Genomic DNA, 17,330 nt, shown 5'->3' on the forward strand with positions numbered 1-17,330 from the left:
CTGTCTACTAATCTAACAACAGTGCTGTGTTGGGGACAATGCCCCCTGCTTCTCCCTCCCTCTCCCTACTTTTCAGCCCTCCAGCTCAGATATAAATGATGTTCTTAAAGGGAAGATGTGGGTGCAGGGTCTGGCTGAAGGAATCAAAGATGTTTTGCATGTCAAGGTGATTTATTACTAATTAGGTGAAACCAGCTCTGGAGGAGAAATTCCTAATGTGTAAGCTTTAGGTGTGTAGTTGTAAAGCCAGAGTGATTGGTGTAGAAGACAGGACAGGAAAAATTCTTAACTTGGAGCCAACAAATTTAGCAATTTATTTACTTATAATCTAGTAGTACTTTGTATTTTTCTAATATTTCAGCACTATATTTCAGTAGTAACCTTGTCAATGAGGCAGGACAGGAATCATGCTGCTCATTGTACAGAAATACAAAGTGACTTGCCTGAGGTCTCAAAGGTGATAGATATGAAAAATGGAACCCACATCTTGGTCTCCTGAGTCTCAGTTTAGTGCTTTCTGAACTACATCAAATCGTAAGACATGATGATCTTTCTGGCCAACACTTAAAAATTACAGACATATGTGTATTTAGTCTACATGCATATGTTCAGGCATGCGTGCATACTTTTTGTTTGAGAGAGAGAAAGAGAGAGGGAGATGATGTGTGCAGGGAGGGGGAAGGGGCAGTAGGAGAGTGGGAAAGAGTCTTAAGTGGAAAACACGCACATCATGGAGCCCAATGTGGGGCTTGATCTCATGACCTGGAAATAATGACCTGAGCTGAAATCATGAGTCTGATGCTTAACTGACTGAGCTACACAGGCAGCCCCATATTTTTAAATTATAATCTTATATATGCTCATTGCAGAAATAATGACAAGAGAATGAAGGAGAAAATGTGTCCCATGCACCTAAAAACTATTACCATTGACATTTAGTATATTTTCTCCAGAATCAAGAACATTGCTATGAGCAGGAAGATTTCATTAATTTTACTGGGTTAGGGTGTATTTGAAAAATAATGTTAAAATAGTTTTTAGATGTTTGACCTTAGAAATATGTGACTACATTTCCTTCCTTGAATCTGCTTGTGTACACCCAACCCATCTTTTCAACCCGGGCTTGAAAGTTCTTGCTAATTCTGCATCCAGGCAACTGTTGTGCTTTTTTTCTCTTTTCTTCTTTACTAGCACACCCAATCTCCAGCTAATCATATCCTACTACTTCATGAGATTCTGTCAAGTCATATCATTCCCTCCCTTTCTCCTTCCCAAGTTCCCTTCCTCTTGAACCTGGTCTACGTCAAGTCCCGTGAAAAAGATTAGAGCTGTCAAAAACTTAAGTTTTCCTCCCATTTATAAGTAACCGTGTGACCCTAAGTCAGCAACTTCACTCCTCTGAGCCTCAATTTTGTCACCTTTAAAATGAGTCTGGTTTATATAATTTTTAAGCTTTTCTCTAGCATTCCATTATTAAGTAAATTCATGCCAGACTGTGAGTGTCAAATAACCCTGACATCCCAGGAGAAATTATATTTCAAAAGTGCCCTCTTCTTGTTAGCCCAGATTAATTTACTCATGAGGTCACTCGATCTTTTATATATTTATTCAACAGATATTTGTGAAGTATTTTCTAAGGTCGGAGGATGCATGGGTCAGTATAGCTGATATCATAAAGCTTACTTAACATGTAATAAGAAAATAGAAAAGTACACAGGTATTTATAAATAAGTGTGATATTACTGTAGGAGAAGTATAGGAATTGATTAGGCATGCTTAAAAGATAACAGTGTAGATGAGGTCTTATCTGGAGGAGTATTTAATTATAGTTATGACTAAAGCAATTTTTAGACGTTTTATTATATCAATTTTTATTGAATTTCATCATTATGTTCTAATCCCATAATAGAGATTATAATCTAATCTAATTTATTTTTATTTCATTCATACAAGGATGGCACAGATACTGAAAAATCATTTTGAAAATTTTTACAAGTACTATTAAAGAGTTGTGTATTATCAATTCATGGGCCTGATATAATGAGAAATCACATACACACACACACACACACACACATCTTTGTCTTGGGAAAATGTGCCCTTGTTTGAGTTTCATTAATTATTTCTCAAGCTGGAAGCTCTTAGTAGTATCTCTCACACTCTTCAGGAAAGTCATGAGGTCAGTGCCTCCAGTTCCTTTATTGTCTTGCTGGCATGAAGGACGCACAATGTACTTAGATACTATTTCTAGGTGATAGTTTCTCAGGGAAACCATAGCTTTCACACACTCATTGTAATCTGCCTGCAGCTCAGTATCACCTTTTGAAAGAACAAATTCACGGACTGAGGGGCCTGACTCTAATGAGAGAAGAAATTCCCGGTGAGCTGGTGGCATATATTTTCGCATTTCCTGGAGGAATCTGGCAGCAGATTCTGAAAGAACAAGAGAGAGATTAGGTAGAAGAGAAGCCAAAGTGCTCCCCCAATCCATGTGAGAAGAGTGGGTAGGAGATCACACATGACCATTGCAGCTTGAGTTTACAACTATCCTATTAATGCTATTGGTCTTGCTATTAGTAATGATAATTATTGTAATATATACTTAATGCTGAAAACCACATGAGCTGAACTCATTCGTTCATAATAAAGTTTTTTGTGTGGCCTTTCTCACTTCCCTATTGTATTTGATCCTTCTAAAAAGCTGATGATATAGATAGGGTATATTTAATCTATACCTGACACAGATCATGGCACTGACTTCAAGAGAGTTTAAGGGACAATTTTTACATAAATGAATTAACTAAGAAAAAAAAAAGCATATTTTCACCTATGTCAATATCTTTCCCTTTGACAATTACATAGAAGTTTAGGAAAAGAGAGAAAAGTACAAAAGTTCTTACTGGAGCTTCTTCTGCCTGCTCTAAGCCCCTAGAAGGAATATAATGAATGTGGTTCATCTTTCACCTTTGGTTCATCTTTAAAATTTGAGCGAATGGGACAGTAAGCCGGCCAAGAGCACTGCCAAGCCTCCCCTTACCACTGAGGTCTCCACCTCCCCAACTTCAGTCCCATGGCATTTGCAGGTGACTTTCTTTTCCTGAAACTGATCTCATACATTTCCAGAACACGTGCTATGGGCTTCACCATTCGGACCTTATGTACATGCCCAAATCTCAAGATTGAGAGGGTGATGAACTTGGGTTTTGGTTCTGGCTTCACTACTTTCTAGCTGGTTAATAAGGAGCCTATCAGTTATCCTCTAAAGAAACTTAGAAGTTCCTGCTTGGCTGTCTGTGGAATGGGATGATGACAATATAGTCTTGCCTTACTAATTCTTCTACAAGTATCAGATAAGGTCAGATGAGATGCTGATTTTTTAGACATCAGAGCACTATTGTATATGAGATGATTATTATTTGTCATTGTCCACTCACCTTCACCAGATTTTTGCTGGATGCCCAGCAGAACATCAAAGCACTGAAAGATGCTGCTTTGGGCAGCACTGCCCCCTGCATACTCCCTTGGAGTGTCCGAGAAGCCTTCATACTTCAGACCCTTTGGCAGTTTGGAGCTGTTTTTCCACCTAGGCCAGGAAGGAAAAAAATAATCACTATTTGGATAATTGCCAAATTTTCTGGTATAAAATCTTATACTAGAGGATGAATGGAAAGTGACATAAGATCAACTTCATTATTCTTCTTCCACGTTCCCCTTCCAGTCATGTTCATGTTTGAGAAAGACAAATAACACGGTCTGAGCAAATTTGGCAAAAGTATTCTAAAAATGGAATTTTACCTTTGCACTAGCAAAGATCATTCTTTTTTTGGTTGTTTGTTTCTAAATGATTACCTTTCCTGTTCATACTCCAGTGCATGCTTGGCCAAGGAATAACAGAGAGACAGTCTATTCTTTCTTTATAACATGTATTTTATGATAGGAATTATGTCCTAAACCCAATGGATAATGGGGACTATCAGTGGGAATTTGATGTGTACTTTATGTGAATTGTTTAAAACAAATTCAAGCATAAGATTACCTACCCAGACAAGTATATGCGAAGAACATTGTAAAATGTGTTTGGGTCCACATATTCTGTAAAAAAGATGAGGTGTGTTTAGTTAAGCAGTTATCAGAATTTTCAGAGGAGATCAAGATATTGTAAACAACTGATAATGGGTTTTGGTTTAGGCTGCAGGAAAGGCATTATGTCAGCCTGTGCAGAACAAGTCCCTGAGAACAAGCTCTCATTCACCTGATTTTTTCGAGGGCAGCCCACATCTACTCAAAGGGTCTACCATCAGCTGACACACAGCTTGGGTCAAAGAACATAGGCCCACCCAAGACTCGTCTTCAGGAGAGCAATTAAACTGTCAACGTTTCCTTAAAGCTATTTCATCTGCTTACTGATATAACAGATAAACTACTTACATAAGGAAACAAAACTACACAAAATGAAAAGCAGAAACAAGAGCCTCAGGGGCTCTATGGACACCATCCCTGAGTCTCCCTCCCCAAACATTACTAACTTTTCTGATTTAAAGGTCAATCTTTCTGCCAAGGACGAATCAGTAGTAACTCAAAGCCCAGTGGTACACAATCACATATTGTTAAGGCTGTCCAGCAGGGCACAATTTGTGTGTGTGTGTGTGTGTGTGTGTGTATGTGTGTGTGTGTGTAAATCCTTGTTTACATACTTTTTAAATTATTGCTGTTTTTTGGTTCTTAATTTTGTAATAAATTTTGAGCTCAGTGGCTTTTCTATGTTGTTTCTTACTTAAATTGTGAAAAAGCAGAATTTTGGGGGAGTTCCTATAAAGTAGAAGCTAAGTACTTCAGAACTTAGAACAGCCTGAACCTTCCACAGGTTTCTCCATGATTTCAGTGAGAGGCAATGACATTATTTACAGTTAAGCAGACCTGGCTTCACAATTTATTACCTGTGTAACCTTGGGCCACTTATCTTATCTCTCCATTAGATTACCTTATCCATAAAATGCACATAATAAAACCTTCCACAGGAAAATATAGTCATTTAGGGAGATAAAGTGAAAACACACTCACTAAGTGAGAGTGTTTTTCTTCTGTTTTCTCAACAACTCTAGTCTCAGAAAATCAGAAGCACGTGACTGTGAGCTTTGCATGTTTTCGGGTATACAGTACTTACTATGCATTTTTTCAAACTCTTTACGGGCTTGCTTCAGAGAAGAAGCTATATAACGCAGTGCTTTTTGCAAAGCATTCTGGTCCTCTTTTTTAATTGCCTTGAATAAATCGGGAATTACCTTTAAAAAAAAAAAGATGAACATACAAGGTTTACTAGCATTAAATATTGGCATAGAATAAAATTCTCCTAATTCTTAATCCCTAAATTAAATGTAGGATTTCCACTTCATTTTTGGGCTGAGTATCCTTTTATTGTTTGACTAATCTCCTTATATTTAATTAAGTTTGGTTTTATTTTTATTTATTTATCACTTAGAGATAAATCTATATAGTTTTATATAGTTTCATTTCTATTTCTAATCATCAAAACTATTAGATTTATGTCACTATGTGATCTGGTTTCAGTGCCAACCTGCCTTAAAAATGCATCTCCCCTATGAAGGTTTTAAACTTAATTCTAAATATATGGGTCTTGGGGTGCCTGGGTGGCTTAGTGGGTTAAGCATCCAAATCTGGATTTCAGCTCAAGTCATGATCTCAGGGTCATGAGATCCAGCCCATCAGGCTCCATGCTAGGCACGGAGCCTGCTTAAGATTCTTTCTCTCCCTCTGCCCCTTCACGCTCGTGCTCTCTCTTTCTCTAAAATAAATAAATAAATAAATAAATAAATAAATAAATAGGTCTTACATTTTTTATTTAGGTGATACACAAAAATAAAATATTTCTACCAGATGTTCATTTACCAGCCAATTAAATAATCAAATGCAGTATTTATTTATTTATGTTATGATTTATATATTTATAAATCATAATACTTATGATATTAAATATATCAAGATATATTTCATGCATAATATAGTTCAGTTACTAAGTCATTGCTCTGCTTATGCAAATAGAGATAAAAATTTGCTTGTAGGGATGGACTCACTTTGATTGCAGAAGCAGCTGCTATCTCCACCAAGAGTGAAACCAGGAAAAATCCTTTACAGCAGTCTCCACCAGGAAACCAAAACAGAACATCCATGTTCCTAAGAAAATAAGTCAAGGAAGTCAAGAATTTAGCAGTAACACTGGTGTATTTGAGTGCTTTGTAGTTTTCAAGTATTTTTATTCCATTCTAGTTTCAAAAAAATCTTGTGAGGTTAAGTAGAAGTTTTACTATCTATGTTACATTGTTGGGAATATGAGTGTTAGGTCCATTGTCTAAGATCTAACAGTAGGGTAAGTTGGGACTTGAAATTCCATTTTAGAATTTAGGGCTAGAAATACCAAGACCATTTCTGTTTTTATTCTCTCATTAATTTCTCACATGCATATATATTACTGTATTTGTATGTTTATACATACTCAATGCTTATGGAGACAATTGTAAGGTATAATTTTAAGTAGTCTTTTGGCTTTAAATAAATATATCTATGTCCATATTTTTGTCTGTGAACCTGATTCAATTTTTCAGTGGTTTACCTGCTTTACATGAATTTGGGAAATGCAAATAACTGATTAGACCCTCATTTCTTTCTTTTTTTTTTTTTAAAGACTTATTTATTTGAAAGACAGATAAATAGAAAGAGACAGCTCGATCAGTGGTAGGAGCAGAGGGAAAGAGAAAATCTCAAGCAGGCTCTGCCCTGTGTGTGGAGCCCTATGTGGGGCTAGATCCCAGAACCCATAAGATCAAGACTTTAGCTAAAACCAGGAGTCAGACACGTAACCATCTGAGCCACCCAGGTGCCCCCTCGCCATTTTCTCTTTTATTGTAGTTTTGCACTAGAGCAAACAAGGTCTCAATATCTGTAGATCTATACATTCATGGTGGTTAAATTCACGGACTCTGAAGCCAGTCCATTTCTGCAACTTAACTTGCTGCGTGACACGTTTCTGCCTCCTTGTTCTCATCTTTAAAATGAGACTGATGATATCACCCTCTCATTTAAAAACCTTCCATAGATTACCATTGATTTTAAGATACTATTTAAACCCCTCATCATAGCCAAAAGTCCTATATAATCTTTCTGCTACATTTACTTCTCCCTTTTCTACTACGTCCATCAGTCACTACTTATCAGTGACATTAGCCTTCCTTCACTTCTGATAATGCAACACAATTTTCATGGCTTTGAGGCCCTCACTCTTGCTGTCTCTTCCACTATGAACACTCATCTTTTCCTTCTAGCTAATTCCTTCCTACTTACTCTTCCGAAATCAGCTTGAATAACTCGCTACAGGGATTCCTTATTCATCCCTTTCATTTAGTTGGAGTTCCCAGCACTTTATCCTCTTACTCTCCTCTTAATCATAAAGAAATTTACATAACTTTCCTATATCTGTTTTCTTCGCCAGGGCAGGATTATTCCTAGGTTATTTACCTTTGTATCCCTAACTTCTAGCCTCTGCCCGATACATAAACTCAAAATGGTAAGGATTGGGTCCAAAAGAACAGGTTTATGTATCTGGGCACTATGGTCATTAAGTCAAAGACACACAGATGTATATGCATTTTGCATTTATGCATATTAATTGCATTTTTATATATGCAAGTGCTATTTTTGTATCTATCTATAGCTATAATATCAAGCAGACACAGTCCTATCACAGTCATAGAGCTAGTTAAGGATTGGGATTATTTGCTCTTTAAACAATTACTCGAGTTATTTTTTGCCTGAATTCAATTGGTCTTTTAAAAAGTACATTTAGAGGATATTGATAAACCTATACTCACTTTGAATAACAATTCTTATAATAAAGTAAGAAGCAAATACTTACTCATAAGTCATGGGCCTTTTGAAAACATCCATGAAGCAATGGATCAATTAGAAGAGAAAGAGAAAATCAATTTAAAAATCAAATAGCTTTGAGTTATTCTTATACAATTTAATACTACTGAATTATCAAAGATATAAATAAAAGAGAAAAATATATACATGTGTGGTTTTTAAAAATATCAACTATGCATTGCAAACACTTAGGACTTTGTAAGTAAAAAAAATAAATATTCAAGGAACACACATGGTCAGTCAAAACTAGTTGCTACTAATAAACTTTTTTTAAAATTTAAATCCAATTAGCCAACATATAGTACATCATTAGTTTCAGATGTAGAATTCAGTAGTTCATCAGTTGCATATAACACCCAGTGCTCCTTATATCATGTGCCCTCCGTAATGTCCATTACCCCATCCCCTCATACTCCTCCCCTCCAGCAACTGTCAGTTTGTTTCCTATAGTTAAGAGTCTCTCCTGGTTTGTCTCCTTCTCTGATACCTTTCTATTCTTTTCTAGATCAAATCCTTTCGGTTTACACTTTGCTCTCTACAGTACTCCTCTGCAGATACGCACCCAGAGTCCTGGGACACCAGAAGTCTCAGGTCCCTTTATGGTAACAGATCGCATTGCTTAAAGGAGAGGAGGGGCCTAGAACCTCAGCAGATGGCACTGAAGGCCCAGGCATTGCCATCTCTACTGCTGAAAATGTGTCAACTCTTAACTTAACTGAATAGTTAAAAAACAAATTTGTAGGATCTCCAAAACATGTTAATTAAGGAAAGCCAGACACAAAAAGAGTACATACTCTATAATCTCATTAGTATGAAATCCAATAGCAGAAAAAATTAATTTTTAATATGACAAATCAGAATAGGTTTACTTGGATGTAGAGGAGAAAACTGAATGGAAAGAGCCACAGAGGTGATATTCTGTATCTTGCTTAGAGCTAACCTGTATATAGAACAGGCAAAGTCAACAAACTGAGCAGTTAGGATAGTGCAATTCACTGTATATTAATTACACAACTTTCTCTTATATATTTTTAGTTATATGCCAGCAAAAGAAATCATACCTCCAAAACAGAGAAGAAAGCTGTGCTGCCGAAAATTAAATCAATGGCTAGTGCCCTATTGATGAAAATAGCATGCGCTTCTTTAGTTCCTATTATAATCACAATTCACATACCCACTGGGATCCTTTTTCTTCCAGTTTGCCAAGACACAGTCTGCATAAACCAGAATAGGAGGCAGACCGAGCTTCTCAGAGAGTTCACAGTAAGGAACAGCAATATTCTTTGGCAGGACCTAATGAAAACACAAAATTTAGTATTAACCTTCGAGGTGTCTTACATTTTCTTCTGCTTCCTGCTACCATTCCAACTACTCTATTAGTGCCAAAACATGAGCTGTTCATCACGGCACTCTGAAGCCAAACAATCGTAATTTTCTCTTCCTCGTTTCATAACTTAGTCCTAGTAATCATTATATGTTTATGTTTTAGATGTGCGTTGTGTACATAATCTAGTCAGAGCAAAAGGACGTAGAGGGTACAAGGAACAAGGATGCATCCTTGACTTTCTAATGGCCTGGAGTTACTTGTAGTCATTTATTTACTCATGTATCCATCCCATAAATATTTGTTAGACGGTTTCTCTATGTGAGGAGCTCTTTATCAATAGGCAATATAAGAATAAAGTCAATTGTCTTCAAGAAACTCAAAATCACTTGTAATTAAGACTTTGGGATATTATACATAGTAAAAGGGCAAGTGGTTGGCTGCCCTTGAGCACAGCGCTAACAGAAACTCTCTCCTGGATGATTTTTTAGAGTGACGTTGGGGCTCATCCTTGAAGACTCGCTTGTGTCAGCCGAAGGAATCTCCTTTAGCCTTCTTTTCTGTTTCCATGCGGAGTACACCAACTGGACTGACACTGGGCTCTTTCACTCACCCTTCCTCAGAGGAGGTATAGAGGCTTATCTGACCATTGGCTGTGGGAGTGGGACTGCTGATCAGCAGACTTTGTTTTCAACACTTTTTCCCTGACCCTATTACTCTGGATCTGCTCTGTGCCTGGCCACACTCTAAAAGGCTCCTATCCCCATTGGCAATCCTGATGGCTATATGCTTTTCTAGCAGGCCCATTTTCACCACACATGCAAGCCATATTTTCTAACTGCTCTATTAATCATAATGCTGACCTTTTATTCTTTATCTCCCTGACTTCCTCATCTAACTATCATTTGGTTTATAACTAGATGGTCCCATATAATAATTAAGGTCACACTTGTCATCAGCAGCTGATGGTTGGAATGTGTGTATCCAACCAGGCAAAGGACAGGGATGTGTAGCTCATCTGGAGTTGTGGGCAGTGGGATTGCAATGGTAGAGGCGGTATGATGATGAGGTCCTCTCCACAGTTCTGCAAAACTTATGGGAGCTATAACCTAAGTGGCTTTATATTAACTTAATAGACCTTGAGATGATGGTTTAACAAAGAACAAAATGTTAGAAGGAAAAACATTGGCTATCAAAGTGACACCTGGATGTGTGCTTCCCGGTACAGAGCTTTGCCTCTGGGAATTGAAATATTTTGGTTTGCAACTGATTTACTTGTTTCAAAAGGAAATTTTTTGCTCTTTCTGAATTAAAGAAAAGATCAAAGGGAAACAAAAGGAAAGTTGCTTAATTAAAAAGTTAATTTGGAATGACTTAGGAAAAAGAAATGCTCAAACACATCTTAATCTATTAGAGACATGTAGTTACTAAGAAACTCAGACGCTAGTTTCTAGCCCATTGTAAAGAAAATTGTGCCTTATATTGATGTATCTTATTTTTTATCCATTTACTTTACTTTTCTACAATTTCCTCACTTAAATATATTTGTTGCTGGCTTCTAAAATCCTTTTTGGAATAATGTAGTATATAAAAACTAGATAAATTGAAAATATATTTTTATGTTTTATTTTAGAATTCTGACTTCACTCTCATAAATTTATTGTCTTTTGATTAATCCACATACATTCTGGTCTCCATATTTTTTGCTGGTCCTTTCTTTCTCTTTTCTGCTCCTCTCCTCTTTGGGTAAGCTCTACCAATCTTTCAAGAAGTAGTTCAGGTCCCGCTTCTTCCTTCCCACTTTATTATACCAACTACTCTTTAGCTATTCTGGGCTCTCATGCTTCTGCATCTAGCACAGGCTACCTTTGTTATTGATGATTTTTCTATACAATGCTTACACATTTAGCAAGACTCAGATTTTAGCAAGTCTAGTGAGGTTGGGTCCTTAAGTTGTCAGGCTATCTAATACCTTTGTATCATCAAAAATATAGACATGATAGTTTAATGATTATAAAGAAATATAAGATGATCCCATGATTATGCAGAGCAGCTTTTTCCTTTTGTTTAGATATCAGGGGATGACATATCACATAGGTGGACAATATGTGTTGTTGTATATTTAAACAGCATGTGGAAAGACAAACAAGATAACATTCCAATTACTTTTGTCAAGGAGGGAAAAAAATATTCTTTAAATGGCAGAAGGTGCTTCTGGAATCTATTTTATCTCTTTGTGGTTTAAAGAGTCAGTATTACAATCTGCACTGGTTTCATGAAATTAGAATTGTCAGATAAAATACAAGATGATATTTTAAATCTAAAGTTATCTACTATTCATGGGAGTAGAGTGAAACCCATATATTCTTCCATGTTGATGGATGTAAGATAGCACTTTAATATTAAGAAAAGCCATAATATGTTTACATCTCCCAAAACTCATTAATAGAAAAAACATTTCATATTCAAATATACTGATTATGGTGTCATTTACAATGGTAAAATGTTAAAAATAAGTACAGAATAAATGAAGTTCAGGAACTCATTAAAAAACTATAAAGTGATTTCAAATGACGATTAGAAGGACTGTGTACTAACTAAGAAATGCTTACAGTATATTTTCAGAGAAAGATAGAGAACATACACCTATATACACAGGATAGAGCAAGTGTGTTACATAAGTAAGAGATGAAAAATCCAATAATGATAGCAGTTGGATATTAAATCAGTGAATGATTGTTTTCCTTTTTATTTTTTTCCTGTTATCCAAGCATCACAAAATCTAGTTATAATAGTTTCAGAATGTTTTTATATTAAATTGGATGTCAATTGTCATGTACCATAAGAAATATCAAAAAAATCTCCAAACCTCTCGAACATCTTTATCACCTTGATTCCACACATATGCCATGGTGATATACCCCAGGGTCAGATGTGCAAGGCGCTGCGACTTGTGATCTTTGAGGCCATCAATACTGTGAATTTGTAACTGAAAATAAAAGAGAGGTTGATTCAAATCGATATGGGGGATAGCACAGCTTCAAAGCCAGGTTAAAAATGTTAAGAAGCTAACATAGGAGTAACGTCATGTAATGTAATGTAATGTAATGCTTTTCCAGACCTGGTCAACTCTTTCCCGTAGTTTATTTTTTTCAATCAGTTCCGGTAGATTCTTAGCGATGGAAATCCATTCATCATAAGGTGGAGGTAGCTCCTCCTTGAAAAAAAAGAAAGGGGACTTTTATGGAGTAGCAAAAGTTTTTATAAAATAGTTTTGCTTCTGACTGATAGTCTCTCTCGCCTCTAGATCTGTTCTGTGCAATGCTGTCCTGTCACACACTTCCCCGTCCAGTAACTCCAGTCCCTGCATTGCCACCCAGGGCTCACAACCTTCTTTTTCTCTTCTCAAGCACTTTCACCTGCCTGTCTCTCACAGTTCATCTCAAAAAGTCCACTGAAATCATCCTGATTATTCCAGTCTACCCTTATGTTATGCCTTTACACTATTAAGTAATTTATTGTTATCTGCTATTTATTTTTTCTTCCTGGCTAAATTAAAAATTTTTTTGAATGGGAGAAAAATGAGATTTTTTTTTAAAGATTTTATTTATTTATTTGACAGACAGAGATCACAAGTAGGCAGAGAGGCAGGCAGAGAGAGAGGTAGGGAAGCAGGCTCCCTGCTGAGCCGAGAGCCCGATGCGGGCCTCGATCCCAGGACCCTGGGATAATGACCTGAGCCGAAGGCAGAGGCTTTAACCCACCAAGCCACCCAGGCGCCCCAAATGAGATTTTTTTTTAGATGTCACCAATAGACTAGACATTTTGCTCAATAAATATTTAAATGTTATAATGACCAAAAATGTTTATTGTTATCTCCATTTCATAAATGAGGAAAACAAAGCTCAGTTTATGAAGTTGTTTCGAATATGTAGTTTATTGTCATTGAATATATAAGTGTTTCCTGCTTTGAAAAATCAATGCTCTTTTAAAATCCCACTATCTGAGGGCAAGGATTTTATCATTTTTTAATTTTCTATTTCTCGCAGAACCTGGGACAATACTGGACATGTAGGAAATGCTGTATATTTCCATATTGATTGTCTGCTTTGGTACTATAGGCTTATATTTCAACCAGTAAGTGCAAATAAAAGCGCAACAAAAGTTTCTCCTTGGTTCTTATTACATTTGTACTTTCATCTCAAAGGAAAACATGTAGCAAAGACCTAGACAACACCCTGAAATGAGATTCAGATCTCTGCACAACTTCCCATATGCTCTTTCCTATTCCTCCTTCATGTCCTTGAGGTCATCAATTCTGAACTATGGAGACATAGCAACATTAGATTAACTCAAACCAATGTAGATGAAGTTTTGAGCTACAAAACAAAGTTAATATTATAAGTAAGCTATAAAACAAAAAGGCAAATATAACATAAAATTCAAACATTTTCACGGGCTGCAGGTAACAGAACAGTCTTTGTCTCTGTTGGGGCAGATTTTTAACAATGAAAGATCCAAGCACTAGATAGTCACCTTTCTTGTTTCTCTGAACTTTTCTCCTTATCCACAAAAAATGCTATCGTCTAGTGTTTTTAGTAATACACATATCTTTTGTTTTGTTTTGTTTTGCCTTCTACCATGTAACATAACTTAATTTTTGGTTGTTACTATTTTCCCCAAAGAATAGATTTTTTTTTTTTTTGGTTATATATCATGATTAGCCTCCTGTTGGACAGAACTATCAACAGATGTAAAATTCAATCAATAATAACTTCTGGTTCAGGGATGCCTGGGTGGTTCATAAGTTAAACACCTGCAGTTCAGGTCATGATCCTAGGGTTCTGAGACTGAGTCCCACATTGGGCTCCTTGCTCAGTGAGGAACCTGCTTTTCTCTCTGCCTACTGCTCCCTCTGTTTGTGCTCTCTCTCTCCCTCTCTCTCTCAAATAAATAAATAAATAATATCTTTATATATATATATAAAGATATATAAGAAGTGTATACACACACACACACTTCTGGTTCGGAGGGTGCTTAAATGGTATAATATAAATCAGTGAAAAATAACGCAGCGGGTCATTCAACTACTGCTAGATTATATAATGTATTTTGTATTTATGTAGAATTAGAATACATATTATTTTCTTTTGGAATAGAAAGCTAATAGATTATATGAGGTGAAATGGACATTTTTTAGTTTATAATTTCAAGGAAATATCTTCAGTGAAGAAATAAAAATAGCTCCTAATTTATTTCTCTTGTTTCGGGACATGATCTAACTTCCTAAGCATCTTAAGTAGCAACATTATTTTTTTTTAAAGATTTTATTTATTTATTTGACAGACAGAGATCACAAGTAGGCAGAGAGAGAGGAAGGGAAAGAGGTTCCCCGCTGAGCAGAGAGCCCAAAGCAGGGCTTGATCCCAGGACTCTGCGATCATGACCTGAGCCAAAGGCAGAGGCCACCCAGGTGCCCCACAACATTATTTTTTAAACAGTTCAGGAAGGTTTTATTTTGCTTTGGTTTGGGGGTTTTGCTTTGCCCCTGGAAATCTGTTCTAGAGGTCTCCATAACTGTCATAATTGTCTTTTTTTTTTAAAAGATTTTATTTATTTATTTGACAGAGATCACAAGTAGACAGAGAAGCAGGCAAAGAGAGAGGGGGAAGCAGGCTCCCCGCTGAGCAGAGAGCCCAATGCAGGGCTTGATCCCAGGACCCTGGGATCATGACCTGAGCCAAAGGCAGAGGCTTTAACCCACTGAGCCACCCAGGCACCCCAATTGTCTTAATTTTAAGAGAACTTACTGTGGGGGAAAAGTGATATGAGGTTTCACAGTTCCTGAGAAAGATTTTTGTTCTTGTACCACTGTACATGTTCAAAATCATCTTATTCTCTCACTTTGGTGTTCTTGAATGAAACAGTAGCAAGTCTGAGTATTAACTGATTTGCAAATATAAGGCAAACTAGGTGCTTTTATCAATAACATTAAATTAAATTAATAATTTGAAGAGAAGAATAAGATTGGGAGGAAGAATTTGCTTTAGATTTGCCTTTATTTATACAAGATATTTATAGGATGTTATTTCTAAGTACAGTCAAATTGGATCTGCATTTAAAGATGCCCTATAGGGGAACTTGGATGTCACAGTCAGTTGACCGTCCGACCCTTGGTTTTAGCTCAGGTCATGATCTCAGCTTAGTGAGATTGAACCCTGTATCAGGCTCTGCACTCAGCAGGGAGTCTGCTTGAGATTCTCTCTCCCTCTGCCCATCCCTCACTCATTCTCTCTCTCTCTCTAAGATAAAAGATGTCTAGAATACAGAGTCTGAGCCACAATAAATAGATACATACTTGTACATAGAATTAACACAACATGAAGCTGGTTCTTAGAAATCGTTTGGAATCTCATGAACCTTATTAAACTCAGGAGTGGGGTAGGGAGAAAGTAATGCTTTATGATATCTTCTTCTCTTTTTTTTTTTTTTTTTTTACAACATACATAGCACTTTATTTTTTTATTTTTTTATTTTTTATAAACATATATTTTTATCCGCAAGGGTACAGGTCTGTGAATCACCAGGTTTGTAAACCTGGTGATATCTTCTTCTCTTAAGAGAAGCAGCATATTATAATAATTTTAATATCATTAACTCTGGAGCCAGATGAGTCAAGTTCACATTCCATCTCTGCCATTGTTAGCTGTATGAGTTTGGGTAATTACCTAAATTCTTCATGACTTAAATTTCTCATCAGGAAAATTTAAGATACCTTTTAGCATGTTTGTAAAGACGAAGTAAAAATATTTATAAATTGCTTAAAGATTCTATATGAATATTTGATAATTGAAATAGATAATAAGATGGTTTTCACAGCATTCTATGGAATATGACTTAGAAAAATGTAGTTTTAAAGTCAAACGTTTACATGTCTTACTACTTTTACTATTTTTAAGCAAAGCTTAAATTACCTCTTTTTAAAGGTAGTTTAGACTCACTTGAATCTTACACTTAGTGACAACAAGCATTATTAATACAACACAAAGTTGCTTGATAGATCAACTCAAAAACCTAATCAAAGCAGGCAGACATACTTCATTCAGTTTATTATATATCACCCAAGAAAGAGGGTTCCTTTGACTCATGGATCATTTATTACTTTGGCTTTTTCAAAATGCCCCCCCAAAATGCAGTTGTATTAAAACAAAAAACTTTGATAGTTTCCTTATCACATCACTTTCTTTATTTGTGTAAGGTAACTAAAAACTGCATTTAATACTAAATTTCTAAGCAGAAAATTTTAAGTTAAGTATGAACAGTTTATTAAAATCTGCCTCTAACTTTGGCACTGCTTTATCAATTGTTTAGTAAAAATTACTGAACCACATTTGTTCAATAGAAGTAGACTTGTCCAGGTTAGCAATGAAAATAAAACATTTTTGCCCATATCTCAGTAGCCCCATCTTACCAGTGGTTTTGGCAGAGCGAAGCCCAGCTCTTTATCTATATGGTATTTTTCAAAAATTTCCTGAGAATTTCCCATAAAATCTGTTGCATTATGTGCCATCCTTGCAGTCTTCTCCTGTGGCCCTTCTCAGTTTGATGGGGTTTCAGAGCATCTATTTATTATAAAGGTGGCCATAGCCAATGACCACAAACTTAACACGTAGGCAGTAAAAAATTACTTCCACTTTTGGAATAGTTTCATTTTCTTTCTTTGTAATTTGATAAACAATAAAACCACAAAAGCATCTCTATTCATCACATGAAGAAACTGAAAGCTTCTTTTCTTATGAAGTGTTTATTAATGAGAACATCATCTGTTTACTGCCATCAGGGAAGTCAGAAGGAAACTGAAATAATCAAAACCATGAAAATAGGTAAGCAGAAAAAAAAAAAAACATTTTTTATGGGACTATTTAAATCTTTGAATTAAGATAACAAATTTGACCTAGGCCAAAGTCCTAAACCATCACTTAGTCAGCACTGTCATTGGTTTTTCCTTAAAGTCTCCAGGGTTCTTTGAACGTTTTAGTGCCTTATTTTGCAGCCCTAAAAGGCAACC

At 36.0% G+C, this 17,330-nt stretch overlaps 1 protein-coding gene across 1 annotated transcript; it reads right to left on the reverse strand.

Moving 5' to 3' along the window:
• Positions 1 to 1,844: 1,844 nt before the first annotated feature.
• On the reverse strand, positions 1,845 to 16,947 carry IDO1 (indoleamine 2,3-dioxygenase 1). The gene is made up of 10 exons (XM_082715344.1): positions 16,734 to 16,947; positions 12,384 to 12,479; positions 12,132 to 12,251; positions 9,113 to 9,231; positions 7,928 to 7,942; positions 6,093 to 6,192; positions 5,165 to 5,282; positions 4,041 to 4,092; positions 3,435 to 3,583; positions 1,845 to 2,433 (listed from the first exon to the last, which is right to left on the reverse strand). Exons 1-10 carry the CDS (start codon positions 16,830 to 16,832, stop codon positions 2,120 to 2,122), a joined length of 1,182 nt encoding a protein of 393 aa, XP_082571470.1. The 5' UTR covers positions 16,833 to 16,947; the 3' UTR covers positions 1,845 to 2,119.
• Between the last annotated feature and the right edge of the window lie 383 nt (positions 16,948 to 17,330).

The sequence above is a fragment of the Mustela nivalis genome (genome assembly GCF_964662115.1).
Source record: "Mustela nivalis genome assembly, chromosome: 20".
In the NCBI taxonomy this organism is placed as follows: domain Eukaryota; kingdom Metazoa; phylum Chordata; class Mammalia; order Carnivora; family Mustelidae; genus Mustela; species Mustela nivalis.

Excerpts from the sequence above, each read along its gene's own strand:
- IDO1 (XM_082715344.1), bottom strand. The coding sequence starts at position 16,832 with ATGGCACATAATGCAACAGATTTTATGGGAAATTCTCAGGAAATTTTT. Across the intron at positions 12,480-16,733 it reads TCGCTCTGCCAAAACCACTG|GAGGAGCTACCTCCACCTTA; the intron begins GTAAGATGGGGC and ends TTTTTTTTCAAG. Across the intron at positions 4,093-5,164 it reads AGAGTTTGAAAAAATGCATA|AATATGTGGACCCAAACACA; the intron begins GTAAGTACTGTA and ends TCTTTTTTACAG.